Here is a 13165-nt window from a genome sequence, read left to right as displayed (position 1 = left end):
GCAATTTCACTGTCAGCCAGAGAAATATACTGAGAAGGATTGTCACCACAGCAAGCAAGGTACTTGGAGTCAAACATGAGGTCTTTAAGGTCAGGACCCTCCGCAAGGCTCAAATCATTTTAGACCCAAGCCACTCCCTGTACCTGGACTTTGAACTACTCCCCTCTGGGCGCAGGTTTAGGGCACCCCTCGGCAGGAAAAACAGAACTAGACAATCATTTGTGCCAGGTGTGAAATCCCTCCTAAATAGCTCGGGCTGATGTTCCTATCGACCCAGTGAGGCTAGTCTCTTGTTATTGTTATGTAACTGTTATGAAAGTTGTATTGTCAATTTGTTTTGTTATTTAAACGCCACTTTAAACGTGTACATGACGCTGCAACAACATTTCCCCACGGGGGGACAATAAAGGCAGTAAAGTAAAGTGTTCTTCACCAGGAGGAAGGTGGTAGATGAGGTACGCTTGAGGTTATATAGGAGAAACTTGGAGAGGGTGGGGGCCTTCAGGTTCCTTGGAGTGTACTTTGACACTAGGCTGACCAGGGCAGAACACATTGAGAGAGTGGTGGGAAACTGTAAGAAGGTGCTAGATGTGATGTGCTGTCTGACGGTGATTGAGTGGAGGGGCTGGCCGATCCTCATTGAGGAACATGTACTGTATGTTGCATTGTTCAAATCTGTAATAGACTATGGCAGTATAGTGTATGGTTTGGCAGCCAAGGACCAAGGACTTCCAAGGACATACTGGGTCAGCATTTGTAGTGCAAGAATGTGGGGTGGCAGTCAGGAAACGTATTACAGATCATCTGGCTGTATATACAGCAGAGCTGATGGCCATACTGTTGGCCTTGCAGTGGGTGGAGGAAGTCAAGGCAGACAGAGAAGTTATTTGCTCTTATTCATGTGCAGTATTGATGAGTCTGCATTCCTTTAGCTCATGTAGCAGCCAGTTGAATAAAACTATAAATGTGATAGAAAAGCATCCAGCAGGAAAGTGTGATTCTTGCCAGGAAACCAGAGACAGTGGAGCATGTACTGATACAGTGTGGGCAGTATGAGCGGGAAGAGAGAGGCTGAGATTCAGTATGAGGGAGAAGGGTATACAGGAAATTTGTTTAAATAGTATAGAACGTCATTAGATACAGTATTAAATATGTTTTTTTTTAACGGGGCTAGCAGGTCTCCGACCCACATTCCAGTACAGTAGGTGGCGGTAATGCACCATAACGTTGGTTGCCAATCGCTGATAAACCCCACAGAAGAAGATGGACGTGGAAATTAACAAATCACGTTTGTAGATTTACATGCGTGTCATTTCCTGATTCAGGGTCAACAACATGGTGCCGTCCATGGTCTGGGCGAGCCAATGATTTGAGTGGATATTTTCCTACGAATGCTTTTTATTTCTATGATACTTCGCTAATATTGTACAAGAGCTAATGCTGAGGCATTAGATTGTTATTCGTTGTTTTTCCACTGTCAAAGAGTATTGAACAGGTGTCCATCTCTGCTGCTGCTCACACAACTGATCATGTCGGGGACAAATGTGTGGACTCGCAGTCGGGAGAGGATGAGACGGTTCCCAGAGCTGTTTGCCCAGTGTTCTGGTGAGGTGCGTAGCCACCAAACAAATTCATACTGAAAAAATATATAAACGCAATATGCAACAATTTCTACGATTTTACTGAGTTACAGTTCATATAAGGAGAGCAGTCAATTTAAATAAATAAATTAGGCCCTAATCTATGGATTTCACATGACTGGGCAGGGGTGCAACCATGGGTGGGCGGGTGGGCATAGGCCCTCGCACTGGGAGCCAGGTCCAGCCAATCAGAATTCTTTTTTCCCCCACAAAGGGACTTTATTAGAGACATAAATACCCCTCAGTTTCATCAGTTCGCTGGTCTCAAACGATCCCGCAGTTGAAGAAGCCGGATGTGGTTGTGGGGCCGGTTGACATACTGCCAAATTCTCTAAAACGACATTGGAGTTGGCTTATAGTAGAGAAATTAACATCACATTCTCTAGCAACAGCTCTGGTGGACATTCCTGTAGTCAGCATGGCAATTGCACGCTCCCTCAAAACATGAGACATCTGTGGAATTGTGTTGTGTGACAAAACTGCTGACTTTTTGTCCCCAGCACAAGGTGCACCTGTGTAATAATGCCGGTTATCTTGGAAAAGGGAAAATGCTCACTAAGCGTGACGTAAACAAATTTGTCAAAAATTGAAGTAAGCTTTTTGTGCTTATGGAACATTTCTGTGATCTTTTATTTCAGCTCATAAAACATGGGACCAACACTTTACATGTTTATATTTTTGTTCAGTATAGATGGCTACTGTTTGCCATACAATATCCAAAAGCATAAAGCCAAGTTAAGTTGTCATTCTGCCAATGTGAGAACTTGTCCCGGTGTTTCTCCTACCATTGTATAACTGGGGCGGCCCACCAAGGAATTTGGCTTGTGGCCCTGGATGATGCTTTTGGGGAGGAAGCTCGTGAAATAAAAGAAGGGGGAAACACTGCCTTAAACAATAATATATCTATTGTGTTTCCGCAATCATCCTCCAACAGAAGTTTGATCTAAATACTGACTTTTGAATATCATGTCCTCAGGCTGCAGCTTATGGGAAGTGTGTGACAGCTACTACCACAGGCAGACAGGAGCTGAGAAAGGACCTGTGTGTTAAAGAGTTTGATGCTCTGAAGACTTGCATTGTTACAGCAGTGAGTGGCATATTACAGGTGTTCCATCATTTTCTATGACATTTTGTCTGTCCTTGATGTATAAATTCAACTGACTTGATCATCTTATTGTCTTGCAGGCCAAGAAGGGAGTGAAGTAGACCATTCTGCCCAACACATCTCTGCTGGACATATAGTGCATTCTGCTGGACATAGGCTTTATCGTCAACATAAACAGGGGTGTATTCACTAGGAACTAAACGGACGGAAACGAGGAGGGACCTACCTGAATTTGTTCAATAGAAACGCTCAATTACATTGTAAAACATTTGCATCTGTTTGCAGTCTGCACTAATGACTACACCCCAGGCAGTGGACCTAATGTCCCCGTTGTTCCATGAACATCATGTAGTACTGTTTCAGTAATGCGATGGCAGGTGCTGAAAGATATCTTGACTAGTCCCACAAGCATAATGTTTGACCTGTTGTTGGTCCCAGAGGTAATGCTAGCATGGTGTTTCAACTAGTCTTCAATAGTGCGTCAAGCTCATACCGTTTGACTATGTAATAACATGTAACCCACCACCGAAGACTTGCAGGACTGTGTATTTGTCATGTAGAAATATGCAAATTGGTGTATGGGGGTTCTCTTTGGTTAATGTACACAACACACATTGACAACCAACATTTCATATTGTGACATTTTCAGAAATATGAATCAACCCAGAATGAAATAACTCTAATTCTAAAAGAAGTCATGAGGAGTTATGAAGCCACTGTTGATGTCCTCCCTTTATGAAGTCCATTTCATTCACTGTTCCTTATGGTAGCCACAGCACTGGGCACCATTGTAGAAGTCCAAGCCACTGTTTTAAATGCTACAAGAATAGAGAGCGAGAGATGACGACTAATTGCACTTCTGTTCTGGAAATGATGCATTTACATCTCAATACAGGCATAAAGATATTCACTTCGACCCGTTCATTTCACCCCAAGTTAGGATACAGGCACAAAGCAGTGGAGCCCTCACACACAGGATACGACAAAACAAAAGAACCATATTCCTTTTAAGTCACAGAAGAAACACTGCTGTAGCACATGTAAGGCACAAGAACGTGGAATGTAGAATCAGAGTTATGGATTCAGAACTCACAAAAAATACAATCATATTGGAATTGTCCTGTATGTGTGTGACAAGGATACACATTTCTACAGCACTACACTCTTATTTTTATTCATCAAAAATATGATTCTGTTTTCAAAATCAAGAGTGAAATGATCTGGAAGAAGCACTGAAGCTAACCAATTGATCCCTATTTAAATGTTATTTTAACGCTTTCCAAAAATATGTCAAAACCAGCACGAGGACATTTAGCGCCAGTTCAGAGAACATATAGACGCTATTTACAGCACACGATAACCAACATACATTGGGCTTGACAAAACCACTACAGTAACAAAAACACCAGCACGTAATCTGTCCAGAGCCAAAATGAAAACGCTAAATCACTTAGAAGTATCAAGGGATTTAAAATGACTAAAATACAAGTCATTGCTCTCTCAAAACACAGGATTAAAAAGGAAACTCTGGATGTGGTATTGCATCGCTTAACATACATTCTAGTCCAAATCTCACCCCAGAGAAAACTAAAAATAAGTTAACATTTACATACAAATATATTTTTAATAAAGACTAGAACTATGGCAGCATTATACAGCATATTATTATAGAATAATATGTGATCATTGCTACAATATCTTTATCATCACTATTATCCTGTATCTTCTGGAATCATGGAAGGAGAACTAAAGAAAGCACTAGTATTTGGTAATAGATGCCCACAGACTAAGGTCACATGAAGATGCAGCCCAATTCAGATCAGATCTTTTGCCAATAATTGTGAAAAAGATCAGAATTGGGTTGCCTGTTTAAATGCAGCCAGAATGTTCCCCATCACATCAATGCATCTCACACACACACTCCTCCTGTACTTGTCAGGTATTGTGAAGGCAGGTGGTAAGGCAATAGTGTGAGATCCACGGTACATGACTGTGTGGGGGAGAGAAAGAGTGTGTGTATGCGTTGCGATTAGTATGAACATGTGTACAAGGTTAGCGCAGTCTGACCCAGTGTGTGTGTGTGTGTGTGCACAGTCTGACCCACTATGTGAGAGTGAGTTTGTTTAAATATAGGGATTCGCACAGTCCAACCCAACGATCCATGAGTGTATGTTATACCGTATTCATATGCTGTTACCCAGTCCCTGTTACTCGTCTCTCTCAAGCTCAGAGGTCTGTTTAATCTGGCGTGTGTGTACCAGTGCTCCCCCCAAGGCTGCATGGAGATCTGACCCCCCCATGTCCAAGAAGGGCTCCAGCGCACCCTCCCTGGACTTTCCTCCAGTACCTCCTACCCCCAGGGCTCTCCTTCTCCTCCTCAGGTCCATGTCTCCTTGGTCCCTGGCCTTCTCCTTCTCGTGGATCACCTGGGGCTGGGCTTCCACAAAATCCCTGGAGTCTGACTGGACGGCTGCCCTCTCCTTCAGGTCCCGTCCACTCTTCTTCACAGCCCCTAGTTCTCCTGGTTCGACAGGTCCTGGCCCAGCTACAGCCTGAGCCTGTTCCTCCCCTCTTCCTCCCCTCTTCGCTCTCTCCATCACCTCTCTCTCAGTCTTTTCCTTCTCCCACTGGATCCTCTCTTGCTCTGCTTTCTCCTTATCCACCTTCTCCCTCTCTGCTCGCTCCTTTCCCAGCCTCTCTTTCTCCGCTCTCTCCTTCTTTACTTGGTCTTTTTCCATCTCCTGCTCTCTCACCAGTTTCCCTCTCCTCTCCCTTTCTAACCGTTCCTTCTCCACTCTTACCTGCACCTCTCTATTGATCCTCTCCTCCTCCAGTGTCTCTTTCTCCATCCTCTCCTTGTCCTTGTCTACTACTGCCTCTACCGATCCTTTCCCTGGCCGGTCCTCAGCTTTAGCAGGTGGTGGTTGCTCCTTTCTGTGTTTGGGCTGATCTGGTTCTAGCTTCTCCCCCTCTGCCACCTTCTGACCCAGCGGTACCCCTCTAGCTCCCAGCTCCCTCTCCTTAGGGGCCTCCAACGCTGCCCCTGCCACAATTGTCTGTTTAGGAACTTCCTGGACTACTTCCTTGGGGATCACGGGGAGAACCACTTTGACGACCTGCTCTTCTGCACTCTTCTCCACAGGGAGGACCTCATTCTGGGGCTGGACGTGAGGCTCGGCCCCTCCGGCCTGTAGAGCTCCTGCTCCTTTGGGCTCCTTGGCATCGGAGGCCAGGGCAGGGCCATCTTGATCTGGGTCTTTGGGCTTGGATGCTCCCCCCTCCTCCTGTACTCCCTTCTCTGCATCAGCCTCTGGAGCTCCATCTGATGTAACACAAGATACAAAGATCATTATTTACTTTCCCTTTAACTGACCTAACATTTCAATTACTCATACTCAGCACTTAGACATGCATCAGAATATAAACTTAGTGTGTGCACTCTCGTACATGCTCTGAGTATGTGTGTGTACGTGTGTGTACACACCTGTCTTTTTGGGGTGCATCTCCTGGTGTTGTTCCTGTATGACAGCCAGTAGTTTCTCCTGCTGGTCCAACAGTCTCTTCTGCTGCTCCTGCTGCTCCTTTATAACCTGCAGCAGAACGGCATGGTCCAACTGACCCTCTACATGGGGGGAGACAGGGTTAGAACATACCAAAACACACACAGGGGGAGTCAATTACAAGTGAGAGGGGTTGGAATGTACCAAATGAAATGGCACAGCGATGGGGTGAAGTTCATAAATCATACAGTGCATTCAGAAAGTATTCAGACAACTTCCATTTTCCAAATTTTGTGATGTTACAGCCATATTATAAAATGTATTAAATCATCAATCATCCTCATCGGGCAGACTCGACAGCCTTGGTTTCTCAAATTATTGCCTCGCCTGGTTCACCAACTACTTCTCAGAGTTCACTGTGTCAAATCGGAGGGCCTGTTGTCCGGGCCTCTGGCAGTCTCTATGGGGGTGTTCAATTCTTGGACCGACTCTCTTCTCTGTATACATCAATGATGTCGCTCTTGCTGCTGGTGAGTCTCTGATCCACCTCTATGCAGACGACACCATTCTGTATACTTCTGGCCCTTCTTTGGACACTGTTAACAACTCTCCAGGCGAGCTTCAATGCCATAAAACTCTCCTTCCGTGGCCTCCAATTGCTCTTAAATACAAGTAAAACTAAATGCATGCTCTTCAACCGATCGCTGCCTGCACCTGCCCGCCTCTCCAACATCACTACTCTGGACGGCTCTGACTTAGAATACGTGGACAACTACAAATACTTAGGTGTCTGGTTAGACTGTAAACTCTCCTTCCAGACTCACATCAAACATCTCCAATCTAAAGTTAAATCTAGAATTGGCTTCCTATTTCGCAACAAAGCATCATTCACTCATGCTGCCAAACATACCCTTGTAAAACTGACCATCCTACCAATCCTCGACTTCGGCGATGTAATTTACGAAATAGCTTCCAATACCCTACTCAACAAATTGGATGCAGTCTATCACAGTGCCATCTGTTTTGTCACCAAAGCCCCATATACTACCCACCATTGCGACCTGTACACTCTCGTTGGCTGGCCCTCGCTTCATACTCGTCGCCAAACCCACAGGCTCCATGTCATCTACAAGACCCTGCTAGGTAAAGTCCCCCCTTATCTCAGCTCGCTGGTCACCATAGCATCACCCACCTGTAGCACGCGCTCCAGCAGGTATATCTCTCTGGTCACCCCCAAAACCAATTCTTTCTTTGGCCGCCTCTCCTTCCAGTTCTCTGCTGCCAATGACTGGAACGAACTACAAAAATCTCTGAAACTGGAAACACTTATCTCCCTCACTAGCTTTAAGCACCAGCTGTCAGAGCAGCTCACAGATTACTGCACCTGTACATAGCTCATCTATAATTTAGCCCAAACAACTACCTCTTTCCCTACTGTATTTATTTTGCTCCTTTGCACTCCATTATTTTTATTTCTACTTTGCACATTCTTCCACTGCAAATCTACCATTCCAGTGTTTTACTTGCTATATTGTATTTACTTTGCCTTTTTTTTTGCCTTTACCTCCCTTATCTCACCTCATTTGCTCACATCGTATATAGACTTGTTTCTACTGTATTATTGACTGTATTTTTGTTTTACTCCATTTGTAACTCTGTGTCGTTGTATGTGTCAAACTGCTTTATCTTGGCCAGGTCGCAATTGTAAATGAGAACTTGTTCTCAACTTGCCTACCTGGTTAAATAAAGGTGAAATAAAAACATAAATCAATCTACATACAATACCCCATAATGACAAAGTGAATATCTTTAATAAACATTTTTTTCAAATGTATTAAAAATAAACTATTCAGACCCTTCGCTATGAGACTCGAAACTGAGCTCAGATGCATCCGGTTTCCATTGATCATCCTTGAGATGTTTCTACAATTTGATTGGAGTCAACCTGTGATAAATTCAATTGATTGGACATGATTTGGAAAGTCCCAGTTGACAGTGCATGTCAGAGCAAAAACCAAGCCAATAATATGTTGAGGGAATTGTCCGTAGAGCTCCGTGACCGGATTGTATCGAGGCACACATCTGGGGAAGGCGACGAAAAAATGTCTGCAGCATTGAAGGTCCCCAAGAACACAATGGCCTCCATCATTCTTAAAAACGGAGGAAGTTTGGAACCACCAAAATTCTTCCTAGAGCTGGCCGCCCAGCCAAAATGAGCAATCGGGGGGCCTTGGTCAGGGAGGTGACCAAGAACCCGATGGTCACTGACACAGCTCTAGAGTTTCTCTGTGGAGATGGGAGAACCTTCCAGAAGGACAACCATCTCTGCAGTACTCCACCAATCAGGCCTTTATGGTAGAGTGGCCAGACGGAAGCCACTCAGGAAAAGGCACATTACAGTCCACTTGAAGTTTGACAAAAGGCACCTAAAGACTCAGACCATGAGGAACAAGATTCTCTGGTCTGATGAAACCAAGATGGAACTCTTTGGCCTGAATGCTAAGCGTCACATCTGGAGGAAACCTGGCACCATCCCTACAGTGAAACATGGTGGTAGCAGCATCATGCTGTGGGGATGTTTTTCAACAGCAGGGACTGGGAGACTAGTCAGGATCGAGGGAAAGATGAAATGAGAAAAGTACAGAGAGATCCTTGATGAAAACCTGCTCCAGAGCGCTCAGCACCTCAGACTGGGGCGAAGGTTCACCTTCTAACAGGACAACAACCCTAAGCACACAGCCAAGACAACGCAGGAGTGGCTTCGGGACAAGTCTCTGAGCCCAGGAAATAGATAGAAATAGATGTGCAGCAACGCTCCCCATCCAACCTGACAGAGCTTGAGAGGATCTGCAGAGAAGAATGGGAGGATCTCCCCAAATACAGGTATGCCAAGCTTGTAGCGTCATACCCAAGAAGACTCAAGATTGTAATCGCTGCCAAAGGTGCGTCAACAAAGTACAGAGTAAAGGGTCTGAATACTTATGTAAATGTGATCCGTTTTTTAAAAATGATTTGGCAAAAACTTTGACAAACCTGTTTTTGCTTTCTTATTATGGGGTACTGTGTGTAGATAAATGAAGAAAAAAAAACAATTGAATACATTTTATAATACATTTTTGCACAAAAAATGTGCAAAAAGTCAATGGGTCTGAATACTTTGCGAATGCACTGTATATTGAGCAGTATTGGTAACTACTACGGAGGGAGAAGGAGCATTCGATTTATCCAAACAAACAGCATAGGGATGTGTTTATGGGTGGAGGAGGGATAACTCAGTCAAACTAATGTAGGGTATGGTTGCTACAAACAAGATGTGAGCAGTTTAGGCAAGGTGGGGGGGGTACTGTGTGAGAGGGCGTGAGGTGGGTTAGGACTTGGTGATTATGGCTATGTGGGTTGGGGGGCAGAACTAGAAAATATTACTAAACTGGGTACTACGCTCTCATCTCCAGACTTCATTAGTTGATTGAATGACTAGATGTGAATACAGTAGGAGAGAGAGGAGTTCATACCTGCAACCATCTTTTTTATCACTGTGACAGGAGCCCGGCAGAGGAAAAGAAAAGGAGCGAGAAAGAGAGAAAAGAAAGAGTGAGTCAGCAGAGAGAAACCAAAAATGTGCTGCGGAGTGTCCTGAGTGAATCAAGCCAAAGAGCGAGAAAGTAACGAGAGAATCCCACTTCAAAAACAACCAGGCAAAAGCTTATTGCCAAACACTTGAGATGGAAAGCGAGAATAGAGAGATAGACAGAGATAGAGAGAGAAGGAGTCAGACAAAGAGGCGGTACAAGTCAGAGAGAGAAAGAATACAGACATAGCATGGAATGGTACAACTGAAGTGGGAGGTTTACATACACTTAGGTTGGAGTCATTACAACTCGTTTTTCAACCACTCCACAAACTTCTTGTTAACAAACTATAGTTTTGGCAAGTCGGTTAAGACATTTACTTTGTGCATGACAGGAGTAATTTTTCCAACAGATTATTTCACTGTATCACTATTCCAGTGGGTCAGAAGTTTACATACACTAAGTTGGCTGTGCCTTCAAACAGCTTGGAAAATTCCAGAAAATGATGTCATGGCTTTAGAAGATTCTGATAGGCTAATTGACATAATTTGAGTCAATTGGAGGTGTACCTGTGGATGTATTTCAAGGCCTACCTTCAAACTCAGGGCCTCTTTGCTTGACATCATGGGAAAATCAAAAGAAATCAGCCAAGACCTAAAAAAAAAAAAATTGTAGACCTCCACAAGTCTGGTTCATCCTTGGGAGCGATTTCCAAATGCCCGAAGGTACCACGTTCATCTGTACAAACAATAGTACGCAAGTATAAACACCATGGGACCACGCAGCCGTCATACCGCTCAGGAAGGAGACGTGTTCTGATGAACATACTTTGGTGCGAAAAGTGCGAATCAATCCCAGAACAGCAGCAAAGGACCTTGTGAAGATGCTGGAGGAAACAGGTACAAAAGTATCTATATCCACAGTAAAATTAGTTCTATATCGACATAACCTGAAAGGCCGCTCAGCAAGGAAGAAGCCACTGCTCCAAAATCGGCATAAAAATATCCAGACTACGGTTTGAAACTGCACCTGGGGACAAAGATTGTACTTTTTGGAGAAATGTCCTCTGGTCTGATGAAACAAAAATAGAACTGTTTGGCCATAATGACCATCGTTATGTTTGGAGGAAAAAGGGGGAGGCTTGCAAGCCAAAGAACACCATCCCAACCGTGGCAGCATCGTGTTATGGGGGTGCTTTGCTGCAGGAGGGACTGGTGCACTTCACAAAATAGATGGCATCATGAGCAAGGAAAATTATGTGGATATATTGAAGCAACATATGAAGACATCAGTCAGGAAGTTAAAGCTTGGTCGCAAATGGGTCTTCCAAATGGACAATGACCCCAAGCATACTCCAATGTTGTGGCAAAATGGCTTAAGGACAACAAAGTCAAGGTATTGAAGGGGCCATCAGAAAGCCCTGACCTCAATCCCATAGATAATTTGTGGAGGCCTACAAACCTGACTCAGTTACACCAGCTCTGTCAGGAGGAATGGGCCAAAATTCACCCAACCTAATGTGGGAGGCTTGTGGAAGCTTACCCGAAATGTTTGTCCCAAGTTAAACAATTTAAAGGCAATTCTACCAAATACTAATTGGGTGTATGTAAACCTCTGACCCACTGGAAATATGATGAAAGAAATAAAAGCTGAAATAAATCTCTCTACTATTATTTCACATTCTTAAAACAAAGTGGTGATTCTAACTGACCTAAAACAGGGCATTTTTAGGATTAAATGTCAGGAATTGTGAAAAACTGAGTTTAAATGTATTTGGTTAAGGTGTATGTAAACTTCCGACTTCACTGTATATTCACTATAACAAGAATTTATTTTTAAAAATCCATCCATTCTGCCAGTCTATGAGCTGCTAACCCTGGTCCTTGGTCTGTACTTCAATTCTTTACTCCTTCTTACTCTTCCACTTACCATCCATTTTGTCCTCTGCTCCTCCCTCCCTCTCTTCCTTTGCTTCTGGAGCAGCAGCCACCTCCGCTGCCCCAGGAACCACTGCTACAGGAACTGGGGCCGCCGGCTCACCTAAACCACAGTGTCAAAGGTCGGGTGACGTCAAACATCTACTGCCAATCAAATCCCTGAGCATCTGAGTTGATTGAATGTTCTGGATAAAGAACAGTCATACGCACGTTTCCCAGCAGCATCTGGGGCTTTGGCCGAATCCTCAACCAGCGCCTGCTCAGCCACCATATCCTTCACAGCAAGCACCTCTTTCACTGGGCCAAGTTTCTCCACTTCCTTTAGGGGCAGGACTTCTTGTTTCTTCCCCACCCCCGGGTCAGGCTTCTCCAGCACCTCATTGAACTGAGCCTCGGCCTCTTCCACTTCCTCCTTTTTCACCACCATTTCCTTCTTCTCTCCTCCCTCAGACTGCCCCTCTTCTCCTCCAGCTGCAGGTTGGTTCTTCTCCTCCTCCAGCTCGGCGTCGTTCTTCCTCTTCTCTATCTGGACCTCATCGTGAGGGATGGGCGGCTCGTGCCGATGGGCCTCCCCATCAGGTACCGCCACACCTGAAGGGAGGGAGGAGGGACACACACACAGGTATAACACATGGGTTTTCAGGTGTTGCTGTAAATAGTATTCCTGACTTTTTTTTTAAACCTAGCACTTATAGATTATTGGTTCTCTTGTATGTTGCAGTCTAGTGGATTTTGCTTGGTTCTAACAGGTTCTCCTAGGTTCTGAAACTCTCTCCCTAGTTCTGAAAGGTTCTCCCTAGTTCCATACCTGCGTCGGGGCGGTCCAGCTGTACCTCCTCCTTCTTTTTAATGTCTGCTACTGCTTGTTCAGGTCCTTTGATCTGGGGGGCCTCAGCCTGTTCCTGCTGTCTCTCCACTGGACGGTCTGGCTCTACTGCAGCTGGGGCATTAGGCCTCTCCACCAACACAGGCTTCACCTCAGGCTGTTTCACTGCCACTGGCTTCTCTACTGCTGGGAGGGAGAGAAATAATGCAGTGCATTCGGAAAGTATTCAGACCCCTTGACTTTTTCCACATTTTGATACGTTATTTTATACATTTTATTCTAAAATGGATAAAATCGTTTTTTCTCCTCAATCTACACACAATATCCCATAAAAGACAAAGCAAAAACACCTTTGGCAGCTTTTACAGCCTCAAGTCTTCTTGGGTATGATGCTACAAGTTTGGGACACCTGTATTTGGGGAGTTTCTCCCATTCTTCTCTGCAGATCAAATCAAATTGTATTTGTCACATACACATGGTTAGCAATGTTAATGCGAGTGTAGCGAAATGCTTGTGCTTCTAGTTCCGACAATGCAGTAATAACCAACGAGTAATTTCACCACAGCTACCTTATACACAAGTGTAAAG

The 13165-nt window shown here is 44.4% G+C and overlaps 2 protein-coding genes across 7 annotated transcripts in view; one reads left to right on the top strand and one right to left on the bottom strand.

Annotated features, from left to right (window-relative positions):
* Positions 1–1299: 1299 nt before the first annotated feature.
* ndufaf8 (NADH:ubiquinone oxidoreductase complex assembly factor 8) lies at positions 1300–3655 on the top strand. Its single transcript, XM_020460223.2, has 3 exons — positions 1300–1610; positions 2617–2727; positions 2826–3655. Exons 1-3 carry the CDS (start codon positions 1530–1532, stop codon positions 2844–2846), a joined length of 213 nt encoding a protein of 70 aa, XP_020315812.1. The 5' UTR covers positions 1300–1529; the 3' UTR covers positions 2847–3655.
* The window catches only part of LOC109869915 (putative sodium-coupled neutral amino acid transporter 10), a 32698-nt gene continuing 21785 nt past the window's right edge, over positions 2253–13165 (bottom strand). For 3 of the 6 annotated variants that reach the window (XM_031804498.1, XM_031804499.1, XM_031804500.1), the window contains 6 exons: positions 12560–12763; positions 11962–12342; positions 11744–11854; positions 9758–9778; positions 6230–6367; positions 2253–6067 (listed from right to left, as the gene is read on the bottom strand). In XM_031804498.1, coding sequence (XP_031660358.1) covers positions 4953–6067; positions 6230–6367; positions 9758–9778; positions 11744–11854; positions 11962–12342; positions 12560–12763 — 1970 coding nt within the window. In that variant the 3' untranslated portion in view covers positions 2253–4952. The remainder of the gene's footprint in view (positions 6068–6229; positions 6368–9757; positions 9779–11743; positions 11855–11961; positions 12343–12559; positions 12764–13165) is intronic. The other 3 variants (XM_031804501.1, XM_031804502.1, XM_031804503.1) reach the window with 3 other exon arrangements.

This window comes from Oncorhynchus kisutch, linkage group LG25, assembly GCF_002021735.2.
Source record: "Oncorhynchus kisutch isolate 150728-3 linkage group LG25, Okis_V2, whole genome shotgun sequence".
NCBI classification, from domain to species: Eukaryota; Metazoa; Chordata; class Actinopteri; order Salmoniformes; family Salmonidae; genus Oncorhynchus; species Oncorhynchus kisutch.
The sequence above is the reverse complement of the archived record's forward strand: the minus strand, read 5'-3'. Positions and strand labels throughout refer to the sequence as shown.

Bases quoted from the DNA above. Each gene is read 5' to 3' on its own strand.
- ndufaf8 (XM_020460223.2), top strand. From the start codon at position 1,530: ATGTCGGGGACAAATGTGTGGACTCGCAGTCGGGAGAGGATGAGACGG. The intron at 1,611-2,616 runs GTGCGTAGCCAC...TCATGTCCTCAG, and splicing joins TTGCCCAGTGTTCTGGTGAG to GCTGCAGCTTATGGGAAGTG. The intron at 2,728-2,825 runs GTGAGTGGCATA...ATTGTCTTGCAG, and splicing joins AGACTTGCATTGTTACAGCA to GCCAAGAAGGGAGTGAAGTA.